General features: G+C 38.7%; 2 protein-coding genes and 1 long non-coding RNA gene across 3 annotated transcripts; 2 read left to right on the top strand and 1 right to left on the bottom strand.

Annotated features, from left to right (window-relative positions):
- Window positions 1-4,570: 4,570 nt before the first annotated feature.
- Window positions 4,571-6,471, top strand: LOC148870170 (pectinesterase-like). Its single transcript, XM_088968174.1, has 2 exons — window positions 4,571-5,573; window positions 5,699-6,471. The coding sequence occupies exons 1-2, from the start codon at window positions 4,577-4,579 to the stop codon at window positions 6,388-6,390; spliced, it is 1,689 nt and encodes a 562-aa protein (XP_088824300.1). The 5' UTR covers window positions 4,571-4,576; the 3' UTR covers window positions 6,391-6,471.
- A 6,977-nt stretch (window positions 6,472-13,448) lies between these two features.
- On the bottom strand, window positions 13,449-14,477 carry LOC148870171 (uncharacterized). Its single transcript, XR_016106935.1, has 2 exons — window positions 14,337-14,477; window positions 13,449-14,253 (listed from the first exon to the last, which is right to left on the bottom strand). It is a non-coding gene; the product is annotated as an uncharacterized LOC148870171 (long non-coding RNA).
- On the top strand, window positions 13,688-15,665 carry LOC148870172 (putative pectinesterase/pectinesterase inhibitor 7). The gene is made up of 2 exons (XM_088968525.1): window positions 13,688-14,687; window positions 14,772-15,665. Exons 1-2 carry the CDS (start codon window positions 13,688-13,690, stop codon window positions 15,461-15,463), a joined length of 1,692 nt encoding a protein of 563 aa, XP_088824651.1. The 3' UTR covers window positions 15,464-15,665.
- Window positions 15,666-15,718: the final 53 nt, after the last annotated feature.

The raw sequence follows: 15,718 nt of genomic DNA on the forward strand, positions 1-15,718 counted from the left end.
ACCAGCTATATAGATTTTTGACATGTTGACTCCTGATTGGATTAACTAGTCCATTTGTACATGTTTTGTTTATAAAAGACCCTGAATCATCTCTCTCATGAAAATATATTAAAAAAAAAAAAAAGAGCCCATTGAGTCCCATGCTTTCAACCCATCGTTGACCCAAATGATTCAACTGTTCAACCCATCACCAAAAGCCAAGATGAACCAATTTGACACTGAACCTGTAAATAAACAAAAACTAGAGAATGATGACCACCCCATATTAAATGCGGGGCCAATATTCTGATAAATTTTGTTTGACACCCATCATCTATATTCTAAAATTAGGTTAATTTTTTATTTGATATTTTGTTATATATAGATTTGTTATTTAACTTATTTTATTGGAAATTATGCTAAGAGAGTATAGTAGTACAGTGAGAGGTAGGACTTTAAATATCTTGCGATTAGTATTTAAGATAGTTTATGCTTTCTGAATTTGATGTTAGGAGTTAGAACTCAAAACCAGCCTCTCTCACAGTTGAGACGATCGTTATTGGTCAGATTTTTTTTCTTTTTTTTTATGTTGGTGGTACGCCCATGTACCACATAAAGGACTGTTGTCTGTAGTGCAACACCATACCCATAACACCCCTCCCCCCAAACTTGGCGGCAAAGGGATTGGATCCTACATTTCGGCTATAACCAACTCAGGGTCATACCATTTGGGCCGTTGTTGACGAGTTTATAGCAACTGATCCTATGTTTCAACTAACCAGTAGACCTCTGGCCTGGCCTGACCTAGCCTAGCCTGTTATAACTCGGATTTGATCATAACTTTAGGTATGTGGATTCAGGCTTGGGCTTAAAGCGTTGGGTCTGAATTTTTTTTGGGTCGGGCTCAGGATTTTTCAAAAAAACCCAATTCAAGTTTAAGCTCGACTTGATAAGACCTGTCCATAAGTCGGGCTTGAGTTTAGCTTTTGTAAAAATTCTAATGGGCCGAGCCCAAAACCTGAACCCGAGATAATGTAAAGTTGGGCCCAAAGCCCGGCTTGTGAACAGGTCTACTTGATACTTTATATTAAATAAATAAAAATATATATACAATATTTTTTTTCGTTGTTCCTCTTCTCTTTTTTTCCACGTAATAGTGAGACCTAAGTAGGGCTCGGGCTTGGACTTAGGCTCGGGCTTAGGCCTGAATGTATTCTATTGAGACATATACAAAACCTGGCCCAGCCTGGCCCATGAACAGATCTACTAACCAGCTTAGAGGTCGTACCATTTGTCCCAAAGTGCCTGGAACACAAGAGGAAGGATTTAAATCCTCTCTTAACGCTTTTTACTATTTATATTATTTCTTATAAAACATGTATTTATTAGGGCTTGGCTCTGATACCAAAAGAACTTATAACCAATCAATTATTATCATAAAAGTGGTCTTTATTAAAATTTACATGCTTGGGTTTGATTTGGTCAAAGCTCATCCATTATCATATGTTTATGGCATAGAGATTTCCCCGTAATTTGGGCTTATAATCAAGTAATAGGGATGGATATCTGTGTTAAATATAATCAGGTTTGGGTATCAGGTATCTTAAAGACAAAATCCAAATCCATCCCAAATCTTATAGGGTTTTAATGTAAAATCTCAAATCACGAAATTGTCATCATGACCTAAGAATCTTTTATGTGACAAAAGCCCCATTTGAACAATCTCTTGCTTTTCTGCTTTGGGTTAGGAAAAACTACAATGAGCCAGACAAGAAAGTGCAGTAAGTGTTTGATAAGAATTACTTTTAATTAAAAACATGACAATTTAATGCCAAAATACTTAAGCCCCAAATCACAGACTAAAATTGGGGATTTGTAGTTTTGGCCTTCATAAGCACCAACAAAAAAAACATTAATTATGAGGAGGCTTATCTAAACGCAATCTCATCAGTTTGGATCTCATTGCATATTATTCTCCTTAGACTTCTATAATTAAAAATTAAAAGAAAGAATAGCTATAAACTCCGATATTTCATGTCGGTGGCTGGGCCCAAAGGGTGATATTTCGTGAAATATCGCAAATTATCATCATCTCCCATCTCTACTAGCAGGGTTATTCCTGGTATAGCCGCCTCCGCCAATGGAAGGAAATTGATTCATTGACTCGAAGAAGACCTAGGCTGTGACACAAACATTTTTGATGTCTCCCCAACCCGGAGCCTCATTTCACTGCTATCTGCAATCCTCTCGCATACATTCTTTCTCTTAAACGCGTTTTCGGGTTTGTCTACAGAAAGTTCGGCAAAATCAGAACCAAAGGCGCGTTTCACATCTTAATAAAGAGGCGAGGCGAGGCGAGGCGAGGAGAAGATAAAACACGAATGATTCAAAGATACTCTGTTTATTTGGAAATCGGATTTGATTCTCACAAAACCGTGTTTGTACAGTGCATTAGAAATTTTTTTCCCAAGAAAAGTACGAAGATAGTTTCAATGCATGGCTGTAAAAGACTGTATAAACGGTGTGAGCACTGAATCAATCTCGATTATTTTTGTGGTTCACTGACTCTTAGTTAAGGTTTTTAAAACTGGATCGGACAGAAAATCATTCTAGGAATTGCCAAATGGTCCAACTGTCTGATCCGAACAGATAGCCCACTCTGACAAAATAATAAAAAACGAATAACAAAAAAATGGTCAAAAACCATTATCCGGATTGATGGTTCAATGGTTCGACTGCCCGAATTAACAGTTTACTGACTAAATCAACGGTTTTGAGGTGAAACAGAACCTATCAGATAATCTGTTTCTATTTTTTCTGATCCAACCGTATGATCCCGTCCAATTTTAAAAACACTATTCCTAGTGTAAAACCTTAAATTTATATTATTTTATATGCATTTAATTATTCATAATTATGTTAGTATCGTAAAACTTACCTTATGAAACATTAAAATTGTTAAAATTTGAATGGGCCCGATACAGAATATATTCTTAAAATTGGATACCCAACTAGCACCCCTAGAGAAGATGATACACTGTTAAAGGTGAAGTCGTAGATGAAAAGGAAAGAAAATAAGTTAATAAGTGGAAAATGTAAAAGGTAAAAAGTAAAAGGGGTGTTTGCCACCATATGTGACTTTCGTTTTAAAAATCAAAATCATCTATATATATATATATATATTGGGCAAATCCCTTAAAAAGGTGAAATCATCTAATATAATATTGTTTTTACTGATGATTCTGGCGCGAAGGCTCTTCTATTTGATGGGACCCGTCCAAAGTTGGGTATGAGTATGACTACAGATATATGGAATCCGCCTTAACCAGTGAGAAGAAGGACGAGAAGACGAAGACTTTGGTAGCCCAAAATAGAAGGGCGTGCGTAATCGTGGGGAGCCAGTACAAGGGACCGACGCCCGAGCATATTAATAAGGCCAATACACACATGACACAGCCAACTTGTTGATTGGCACTCTTCATATTTACGTTACGTTTTCTTCTCCTTTTCTTTTGTTCTTTGTCTCTTTGTTTTATTTCCTTTGTGTTTTTATTTTTTAATCGACCCTCCCCCTTAAATTTTTGTGCCAGAGGGGCCTAACCTTCCTCCGGTTTTGTAGTTCCAATTACTCCGACAAAGAATTTCTAATTTTCTATATATTAACCCATGAATTGATAGTCCCTGAATTGTCCCATTGACCCGTTTGAGTTTTTCTGTTATTTAATCATATATCAAAGACTGCTGGCCTGAATCAGAAGATCATTCATATTGCAAATAACGTACCCCTTAGTTTGTCAAGCCCAAAATAGGTTCAAGAAATGAAGAAAATCCTTGTTTTCCCGTGCATGGTTTTTCTATGGGCTGAAATGGTCCAAAGTGCCGACCTGTTCTCAGCCAATTTCTCTCTAACATTTTGTTTGTTATTCACTGTTAAAAATAATTGAGGCCAATCAGCCCAAGAATTCTCTGCAAGTGTAGACTGCCTTTTGAGATTATTGAAAAAAGACAATTAGTAGTAGAACAGCTTAGTGGCTTCTGTATTCATGATAAAGATTGAAGCAGATTACATAGGTACACCGTTTTCTGACTTGGACTTCAAAGGGACGGTGGGACTGTTCTTACTGGGAATAGAGACAGCCAAAACAGTTCTTGGGATGCCCGCGGGTTTCTTAGAAATGTTGATTGGGTTAAGTCAACCAAATATATGTGTTGATTAATTAGTATTCTTTCAACTTGTAATACAGATTTCTTTAAGCTTATTTTGATATAAAATTGCTTTATATGATAGATTGAAACCAAATATTACTATTTCCTCTATTAGTATTCTTTTATTTTTCTTTTTATTTGAACTATCCGAGAATTAAGACGAGTTTCTGACTTCTGAGTAGTCATAAAAGTCGACTAATTAATACAAACTAACACCTCTTCGATCCCTTCTGTATTGTAGTCACACAAGTTGACCTGAAATATAAAACAAATTAAACATGCCCACATGTATGTTTCTGAGTATCAAATCAATAGTTCTCTTCTCTCTTCTATATATAGAGGCCTAGCCCACTACTGCAATTCATTAAAACCAGTGAGCCTTCTCATTACCATGGCTTCAATCTCCTTTGCTTTCTCTGCTGCCCTTCTTGTCCTCCTTTTCTTCTCCTCTTGGTCTCTTGCACAAAATCCTGCCCCGACACCTATTGAACCCGAAAATGCTTGTAACTCCACTCCTTATCCTTACTTCTGCAAATCTGTGCTCCCACAGAATCAGTCAGGTAGCATCTATGATTATGGTAGATTTTCGGTTCGCCGATCACTGTCTGTGGCAACAAAGTTTTCGGCTTTGGTTGATCGGTATCTCGGGGCCCGGCTAACACTGTCAACAACTGCAATCCGGGCGCTGGAAGATTGTCAACTTCTAGCAGAATTAAATATGGATTACTTGTCTAGCACGGTTAATACTATCAGTTCTACCGGGTCTCTGCCCAGCTTAGAGACCGATGATGTCCAGACATTGCTTAGCGCCATAATGACTAACCAACAAACTTGTTTAGATGGGCTTCAGTCTACTACCTCAGCTTGGACTGTTGTCAAGAATGGCATCTCCACCCCTCTTTCCGACGGAAACAAACTCTACAGTGTGTCTCTTGCACTGTTCACCCGCGGCTGGGTTCACAGAAAGAACAAAGCCAAGGGGAGAAAGCTCATGTTCTCCGACATGGAAGTAGGTCGACATGCAGCTGGTCGCTTACCTCTGATAATGTCGAGCCGGAATCGGGAGATGTATGAATCGGTTAGCAGAAGAAAGCTTCTTCAGACAACCGTGCCCGATGTCCTAGTGAGAGAGATGGTGGTGGTAAGCCAAGATGGAAGCGGAAATTTCACCACCATCAACGACGCTGTAGCTGCAGCTCCAAACAACACCAAAGCAAGTGATGGATACTTTGTGATTTACGTTGTTGCCGGGGTCTATGAGGAATACGTATCCATTTCTAAGAAGACCAAGTATCTGATGATGATTGGAGACGGCATTAACCAGACGATAATCACAGGCAACCGAAGCGTAGTTGATGGGTGGACTACATTCAATTCTGCAACATTGGGTACGTACGCTTGCAATCTATCAATTAAGCTCTGTCTAAACGTATCATAATTAAGATCAACCTAGTCTTGATCTGCTAATTAATTAACTAATTATCTTGATATGTATATATTCTTTTTATTGCAGCTGTGGTTGGAGAAGGTTTCGTGGCAATAAATATAACAGTCCGCAACACCGCTGGGGCAATCAAGCACCAGGCAGTGGCAGTCCGGAATGGAGCAGACTTGTCGACATTCTATAGTTGTAGCTTCGAAGGCTACCAGGATACCTTATACACCCATTCCCTCAGGCAGTTCTACAGGGAATGTGATATATATGGAACTGTGGACTTCATATTCGGAAATGCTGCCGCTGTTTTCCAAGACTGCAACATATATGCTCGGCTGCCGATGCAAGGCCAGTTCAATGCCCTCACGGCCCAAGGCAGAACAGACCCAAATCAGAACACCGGCACTAGTATTCAGAACTGTAACATTAGAGCAGCTTCCGACTTAGCATCTAGCAGTGGCACCACCAAAACCTACCTTGGGCGACCATGGAAGGAGTACTCTAGGACTGTCTATATGCAATCCTTCATTGATAGCTTGATAGATCCCGCAGGTTGGATGGCATGGTCTGGAGATTTTGCGCTGACCACGCTCTACTACGCTGAGTACAACAACACAGGACCTGGATCAGGGACTACGGATAGGGTTACGTGGCCAGGTTACCATCTCATAAATGCCACGGATGCAGCCAATTTCACTGTCTCTAATTTCCTATTAGGGGATAATTGGATACCCACCACTAAAGTTCCTTACACCAGCGGCTTGCTGTGAAAAATACACTTTGCTTATTTGCTCTCGATCTTGTTTGTCCAATAAATTTAATTATTCAGTTTGAATATACAATTATCAGAATTAATTGTCCCCATTCTCCAAGCGTGCGTGGCTAATTAAGCTTGCTTTGGGTGGGGTCATCTCCCTATAATCCTATGCATGTATTAATCATGTTTTAAAAACTGGAAACAGTGTTAATGTAAGATGTACGCAGCTAGCCCTTCAATTCGTTCCAACTTCCAAGAGACGAAGGATAGATATATTCTAAATTTTGTGGTTCCATCTTTCCATTAATTGTACTTTAAACCTCAAGTAGCAATGATTGTGATAAGTAGTGAAAAGCTCAAAAGGCTGTGGCGCGGCTGACATGAATGGCTCCGTCGACCGTCATTGGCCGAGACCCGAGCATATATCAGTGAACGATGAGGCATATATTATCAGATGGTTGGTCTGGGTTTTCTAGGTCAGCCATCGTCGAAAAAGAAAAAGCTTTACTATCGATATGCCGTCTGCAGTGAGGGAGATGACCCGAAATTAGTGATTTAAAAATTCTGGGTCCAAGTTGAAGAAACTCACCAGACGTAACTCGCAAGTTGTTGAGCTGGTTATTGGGTTTGAACACCATTAACCCTTCATAAATTAAACTAAATTTTAATGACGGTTCTGCTATATATCCATTAGTCTGTCTTTTGTTTTGTCTTTCTTTTTTTGAAGTTTCAGCTTGTTCTCTTCTTTCTTTCTTTTCTTTTCTGTTTTTTTAACAGAAACTTGGGACAAGATTTCGGAGAGGATCACGGATGTTGAATACGAGTGATGCAAGAGGTTACCGTCCCAACAGGCTAAGATGTAAGGTCAACATTTTCCGTTGATCCAGACAGGTAGGGATCAAGTAGTTAGCTAGCTATCAGCTTTAGGCGCTTAACTTGACCATATTGGTCAACAATTTGCAAACCCGTATTGCAATTTGCAAGGATGTTGATAAATGGAATTTTTATTTAATGTTTTTTAGGGAGAACACCCCATATAGTTTTCATTTACTAAAACACCTCCTCTAGTTTGCAATCTATTTATCTAATGGACGTTTTCACTAAGAAGTGTTTGCTTTTTCATCTAAAAATAGTAACATAATCACCTAAACTGAATGGAAAATGTTGAAGGCAATGAGCTCATCTCATGTCTTATTAAGGGCAAAAATGGTCTTTTATTCTTATTTTCTTTTGATTAAATTTATACAATTGGACATTAGGGTCAGAACTGTCATTTTCCAGTATCATCCAAAGAAAGGTTGATTAAGTAAATTGATTGCAATTTACAAAGTTAAGATTTAGTAAATCTATGAAACTATAAGGGGTACTTTAGTAAATGATCCTTCTTTTTAATTAACAAAAGAAAGTAAAAGTAATCATTTCAGGCAGGCCCAGAAATTCTAAGCTTGGGCCTAGATTTTGTGTTCAGGCCAAGCCAGGGCCCGCAAATTTCGGGGTCTGACTAATACTTCGAACCCATAATATGTAATAAATTTATATGCATGATATATGACATTTAATATAGGTGTAATATTTTATATACAAAAGAAATAGGCTAGGAATTACGCCCAGCCTGGGCCCAGGGTTATGTTTCAGGCCCATAACCTGGGCCGGTTCTAAGTATGATCATTTTGAATTTCCGTAGCATTCTCCTATAACGCTCTGCTTGTTTGCAGTGCAAATTTGAACCGATTAGAAATTTTTACCTGGTTAAATTTTGCATTCATTTATTTTTACCATGATTTTCATTCCTAACTGATACAAAATTTATTTTCATTTGCATGCACTGCAGTAACCACATCGTTTTACTTCCTATTTTGCATCATTTTACTCTTACCTCCCATGCATCCACACCAGTGCAAATTAATTTCACACTGCAATCAAACGCTGCTTAAACAAGCTTACACTGCCCAGTGGGCCGAGTTGGAGATCAGGTTTACCAAGGCGTCAACCTAAGCCAAATTCTACCAAAAAGAAAAGCTAAGCCTAACTTAACTTTTTAAGCTTTGATTGTTTTGGTAGTTGAGGCCCAAGCCCAGCCCATGGTTATGAACCTCGGTTGAATCTTATATTGAGCCAGTTTCAAGATGTTCTATCCCAGTAAAACACGCACTTTTAATTGGTGTTAAAATTTGATCCATCAATAGTCAATAGAAGATAATGAGAAGAACATCTGGGCTATTCCTAGCTATTTTGGACCTTAAATGATCTTTCAACGTGGAAGATTCCTTGGTCATTCAACCTTGCAAGATTTCCCATACAACTAGCAGACCTATCCATAACCCATACAAAGTTTCCCATCTTATTGCATTTGTTTGGCAATACTTGATCCATATTCTCTGTCACTGTTACCGATTTGTTCCATGATAAATTTAGGACACATAAGTGAGATCCTCCTCTCATCTCATGCCAAACCTAACAATTACTAACCAACCGAACTCAATCCTAAAGAACTAGGCCCTCATCATATCAGATGGGTTGAGTCAGTGTATCAAATTTTGTTTAAGACCTAGGTGGGTTGGGTTTGGCTCGGCGACTAAGCAAACCAACCATCCCAAGTAGCAACCCAACTCGGACTGGATTTAGTCTGGTAGTGGAGGAACTCTACCCCTACCCTCAACACTTGAGATTTTCTTCCCCCATTCCCACGCACAAAGTTACATACTTGGATACAATAATCTAACACATCTTGTTGTGGTTGGGTCTTGGATCCGGTAGAAGGAATTCTCAATCCTAATCCACATCTCTTCTCAACCTCTCAACCCTAACATAATCTGGTCTTGAATGGGGTGACGTTTTCTAACGCTAAACAATTATTCAATCCAAGCCCTCTTTCTGGACTGGGTTTTGGTTAGCTCAACAATAGTTGCATCCCTGCCTTCTATATGCAATAATGCATCAGCGAAAATCTAACTTTTATGTGCTTGAGCTAGGAGATAGACATTTTGGCCTTACAATTGGCTTTCAGGAAAACACCCTTAATTGATTGGATTCATCCAGACTTCATCTAGATGGGTTGTTTGTGGATTGATTTCTGGAAACCGCGTTGTTCTAACTATAAATCAAAAGTCAAAAAGGGGTTGCGAAAGAACATTAAAATGGAGGGTGGAAGTATAGGGGCCGGAGTCGGTGGCTGTGCTAGTGTGTATTCAACCAGAGCTTTCTTCTTTTATAATAAAATTATACTAATGTCATAATATGATTTTAGACTTTTTCTTATTGAGTGGGAATTGGGATATGATCCTCTCTGTGTTTTGGGGATTTCATGTCAATGTGACAGTCATTACTCTCTGTGTTTTCTTCTAAATAATAAATTTTATAAATTGATTGCCAGTCATTACTCATTAGATTAATTATCAACATGTCTAGGGCATCAAACTGTTTTATCTAATAATTGATATAAGTATTTTGATCATTTATTTTCAAAAAGAAAATAAATTTCAAAATTTTACAATTCTCTCAGCGTTTGTTAGGTTTAATAGGAACTTCAATTCTTCAAAAACAATTATGACAAATTTATAAAATTTAAGTTTTTAAGGGAATGTTTGTCAATGTAGAAATAAGGATTAGGATTTCCATTACCCAGTAGTTGAGATGATCACTCGGTGTCTCTCCGGAGACAAAAACATGAGATCAAATGTGTGAAACTGCAGATAGTGTTGCATGTCAGTTAGGGCTACAAGTTGGGCCGGGTTAGGTCGGGTTGATGCCAACCCTAGCTTAATCCTAAGTTCTAATCCTAACCCAACCCTAACCTTAACTAAATTCCTTCAACCCTAACCCAACCAAAGCCAAAAGGGCTGGGTTCGGGTTGGGCCCAACCCAACCTTCTTCCCATCCCTTAAAATTTTGTAGAATTTCTTAATCTTAGATCTTAACTTTCATTACATATATTGGTTCTTTTAAGTACAAAAAGTCAGAAAAAAATGTGTTTGAAATGACAGTAGTTTATTATGATGATTTATAATATGGGTGGCAAACAACAAAGAGGAGATAAAGAATAAAATATTCAAAAAACATAAAATATGTTGTCGAGGTTTTAATATTTCCAATTAGGATTAAGTGAAGTGAATATTTTAAATGAAATAAATGATAGTATGTGGTAGTGGCTATACAACTATCATGCATCTAAACAAATCAATGTATGATCATATATATAATATATATTTATATATGATATATACTATAGAGTCGAGTTCGGGTTGAGTCAGATTGCCCAAGGGGTCAACCCTAACCAACCCAAAATAAAATCGAGTTCATAAATTTCAACCTAATCCTACCCCGAACATCAACCCAACCCAATTTTTTCGGGTTGGATTGAAGTTGGGTTCAAGTTAACCCAGCCCAAGTTGCAACCATAATGTCGGTAAAGCAACAAATTTCCCCCCGTTAAACATGTTATATGCTCATTACGCAAGTCATCTAATGCTCGAAACATGAAATCCTTTGATTTCGTTTTTCTTCTATTTATCTTTATCTTTTTCAGAAGAGGAGGTTCCTGATTTTTCCGTCTTATTCACATATGAAACATTTGCACATATAAGAGGAGTAAGGAGATTATGGAGAAGTTGAAAAATATATTTAATAAAACAGTAGTGGTCCGGACGTGAGGCCAAACCACGAAAGACGAAATCACGAATCGGATAAAGATAAAACGAATAAAAGTGTGGTTTGGATATTAAAATTGCATTAAAAGACAAATTTGATGATTTGCTCCCGGGCGAAAGCGGAATCGTTAATATTGGATGAAGTGAATGGCATGGAAGCTTCGTGCCATTCTTGTATGGCTTGCATTCTCCCAAAACCCTATGCCTAGGGATGACCATGGACTGGGTCGGGCCCGGGCTGGGTTTTATAAGGTATCAACAGCATTAAGGTCTGTCCGGGCCTGGCCCAGCCCGGCTCGCACCCTGGGCCTGATATTATATGTTTGGGCCCGGTTCCAGGACAGCTGGGCCTGACATATGGGTTTCTCCATTTGAATCAAAATTAAATTTTTATTTCAAATTTATATTCATAATTACAGAGATATATTTAAAAATAGTGATGTATATATTAATATAATACTATATATATACACATTTATTACATTTATATAGATATATATATTTAATAAAATATTATACCATGTTATTATCAAAAAAATGTAAGATAGTATACGTATAATTTCTAAGTCGGGCTAGGGAAGCTGGGCCTAAGACTCACAGGCTTGGCCTGCATTGCGTGTGGGCTTGATGCGGGTCCAGGTTGGGCTGAGCTTGACAAGAATATGATTGGCTAGGGACAAAAAAATGATGGGTTAAGCTAGGCTGGATCATAAATGTTCATCTGTACCTAACCCCCTCTCCCCAACCAACCAAGGTGATCAAGGCGGGATTAGACCAAAGCCTACCCTATCAAGATCAATCCCAAGGGTTAATTGCAAATAGGTATTATATACTTTGGGGGCGGTCTAACTTTAGAGTCTGAATTTTCAAATGGGCCACTTTAGTATTAAGCTTTGAGAAATATATGTTTAACTCTGTTAAACTAAAATTATGAAAAATGCCCATGTTTTGACTCTCTTTTTTCTGCTATTTTCATTTTTTTTACTTTATCTTTTTTCTTTTAAATTTTGTATTCACTACAATAAAAAAAAAAAAAAATCTTAAAAGGACATTAATTTTGATTGGCTAGATCCTTGGGTTGATTGCATACGTCATTTGGAAAGACAGTATTAAATGAAATCTTGGTGCATTATTTAGATGGTTGGAATTGATTGAGTAATTAATCTTATTGAAGACTGTATACATTGCTTAGATGACCAATATTAATTCTTTGCTATTAGGTAAGAAGCATTTAATTAATAGCCTGAACTTTTATTAGATGGCCTAGATTAATTAAATCTTAATTAATAAATGATTTGGACGGCAGTGATTAAAGCACTAATCTTAACTGACCACTGTTCTGGCCCAAATATTTTCTTTAATTTGGTATACATTATTTACATGGCCTTTTTTTTAATTTGGAGAATTTCCTGCATTGATCACGTCATGAATTACTTGAAATCATTAATCACTTGGATTTTTAAGATGGCTGATTGATCATGAGGCACATGAATTTAATGTCTAAATCTCTAATTAAAAAAAATCATGACTAAAAATCTTAGTAACATTAAATGGCTTCACATAAAAAAATTCACCCAAAGGAGTTAATAAAAACATTTTAGGTTTGTTTAAACTCATTCTAGAATTTTAAAAATATCCAACTATGCACATGCATACACATGGCTACATAGCCTATATATACATTTGGCTCCTCTTGAGTTCAAGAGTTTTGTCATATTAATTTATTCAATGAGCTAAAAATAAGCCAGACAAACAGGTCCTTCTTCAGTCCATTCTCTGTATCCCAACCCGACCAAAACCCGTGGATGCATGGTATGTCATTGTCTAACACGGTGAAATGAATGTACAGTTTTCTACTGAAATTGATTCGCCATTTTCTTCACTTGTCAAGCTTGAAACGAGTTTGGATCACCTGTCAATAAAACACGTTCCAGCCCTCTACCAACATAATCTCACACCACGTGGTGAAATGTGTGGTGTTAGATTAAGTTGGTAGAGAGTTGGAACGTGTTCTGTTGGTAGAAGATCTCAATTCGCTTGAACCAGTCTTTTACCGGGTCTCCTTCTCCATGCCTTACCACATGTAAAATGACAGGTCGTATCTCTTAACCGCCGGGACTGAACCCAATCTCCGTCAATACAAACCCTCGTCAATTTCTGAGTTGCTTAGCATGAACCAAGCTTCTTGGTTCTTAGCCTCTTCACCACAATAACCTTCCCAAGATCCAACCGACTAGTTCTCAACTAATCCCATTCGTTTATTTTATTCTTTTATTCTTAAATAACAAGTTGGAACCCCGCCGATCAGCCGCTCAGAATTAACTGTTCGTTGTCATTGGTGTAGAACTCGGCTTTTGCGTTTGGGGACTCTTGTATCAGGATTCAGGATCAACGCGCTTTTGGGTGGCCATAGAAGTTGACCTTATACATTAAATAGTCGTAAATTCAATATTATTAATTATTATCACCTCCCTTCTTCTCTGTGCAGTGAGTTCAAAATATAAAAACAAACTAACGCAACGTTCATGTTCATCTAGATCTAGGTAGGGTGGATTCTAGCTAATTAATCAGTTTCATCTTCTACATTATTAATCTCTATATATGCACCTAAACCACTACTGCGCTTCATCAATCAAACCCAGTAGTTAAGCATTTCCCAAAACCATGGCCTCTAACCTCTCCTCCTCCGTAGCTCTCCTTCTTGTCATTCTCTTTCTCGTCTCCTCTTCCTCCTTGTCACTTGCACAGGATCCTGCATCAACTCCAGTCGCACTCGATAATGCCTGCAACTCCACTCCATATCCTTACGTCTGCAAATCAATGCTCCCTAGTAACCACTCAAACAATATCAAGGACTATGGCCGGTTCTCGGTCCGCCGGTCTCTATCAACAGCGAAGAAGTTCCTGAATTTGATTGATCGGTATCTCAAAAATCGGTCGACTTTGTCAACAACTGCTATCCAGACACTCGAAGACTGCCGTCTCCTAGCGGGATTAAACATGGATTTCTTATCAACTACTCTGCAAACTCTCAATTCTACCAAACCTCTCCTCAGCTTGGAAACTGACGACGTCCAAACTTTGCTTAGCGCCATAATGACTAACCAACAGACTTGTCTGGACGGCCTTCAGGTAACGAAATCAGCTTGGAGCGTCAAGACTGGTATTTATACCCCTCTCTCCGATGGGAACAAACTCTACAGTGTCTCTCTGGCACTGTTCACTCGTGGCTGGGTTCATAAAAAGAGCAAATTAGTAAAGCCGAGGAAGCTTATGTTCTCAGACATGGAAGCGGTTCGAGACGGTCGCTTACCTCTGCAAATGTCGAGACGAAACCTGGAGTTCTATGAGTCCGTTAGCAGAAGGAAGCTTCTACAGACAACTGTGGCCGATGTCCTAGTGAGTGACATGGTGGTGGTGAGTCAGGACGGAAGCGGAAACTTCACCACCATCAATGATGCAGTCGCTGCAGCTCCGAATAACACCAATGCCAGCGATGGCTACTTCCTGATTTACATTGCTGCTGGGATCTACGAGGAGTATGTCTCCATTGCCAAAAATAAGAAGAATCTGATGATAATCGGAGACGGCATTAACCAGACTGTGATCACCGGCAACCGAAGCGTGGTCGATGGATGGACTACATTCAATTCTGCAACCTTGGGTAAGCTAACTTAGAACGTTGAAATGAATTAATCTCTGTAAGAGAGAACGTAATCTAATTAATATTTGGTTTGCATGCATGCAGCTGTGGTTGGACAAGGGTTCGTCGCAATAAATATAACAGTTCGCAACACTGCCGGAGCAATCAAGCATCAGGCGGTGGCGGTTCGGAATGGAGCAGACTTGTCAACCTTCTACAGCTGTAGCTTCGAAAGCTACCAGGATACCCTATACGCCCATTCCCTCAGGCAGTTCTACAGGGAATGTGATATATATGGAACTGTGGACTTCATATTCGGAAATGCTGCCGCTGTTTTCCAAGACTGCAACATATATGCTCGGCTGCCGATGCAAGGCCAGTTCAATGCCCTCACGGCCCAAGGCAGAACAGACCCAAATCAGAACACCGGCACTAGTATTCAGAACTGTAATATCATGGCGACTCCAGACTTGGTTTCTAGCAATGGAACTACAAGCTCTTATCTAGGACGACCATGGAAAGAGTACTCTAGGACTGTCTATCTGCAATCTTTCATTGATAGCTTCATAGATCCAGCTGGTTGGATAGCATGGTCTGGAGACTTTGCACTGAGTACACTCTACTACGCGGAATACAACAATACAGGCGCTGGATCAGTGACAACGAACAGGGTTTCGTGGCAGGGTTACCATGTGATAAACGCTACAGATGCAGCCAATTTCACTGTCTCCAACTTTGTGTTGGGGGATGACTGGTTACCTGCCACAGGAGTGCCTTACAGCGGTGGCTTACTATGAAACTAACTATATTTTCTATATTTTTCTATTGCTTTCAAGAGATTCTTTTGATAATCTATTAGTTGCCAAGGATTTGTAATGAATAGCAATAAGAAGAGGAAGAAGAACACAGCTAACAAGCTGAAAATTAAGAGAATTAATTCATGGAAAGTGAAGGGATTGATTAATATATTTATTGTTTAACCACCTCTTTTAAAACCCAACAACAACGACTATTAGGCTACTGACTGCAGCGTGTATCGGGTGGGTAGCTTG

This window comes from Nelumbo lutea, chromosome 2 (assembly GCF_056320005.1).
Source record: "Nelumbo lutea isolate HS-2025 chromosome 2, American lotus-T2T, whole genome shotgun sequence".
Classification (NCBI taxonomy): Eukaryota; Viridiplantae; Streptophyta; class Magnoliopsida; order Proteales; family Nelumbonaceae; genus Nelumbo; species Nelumbo lutea.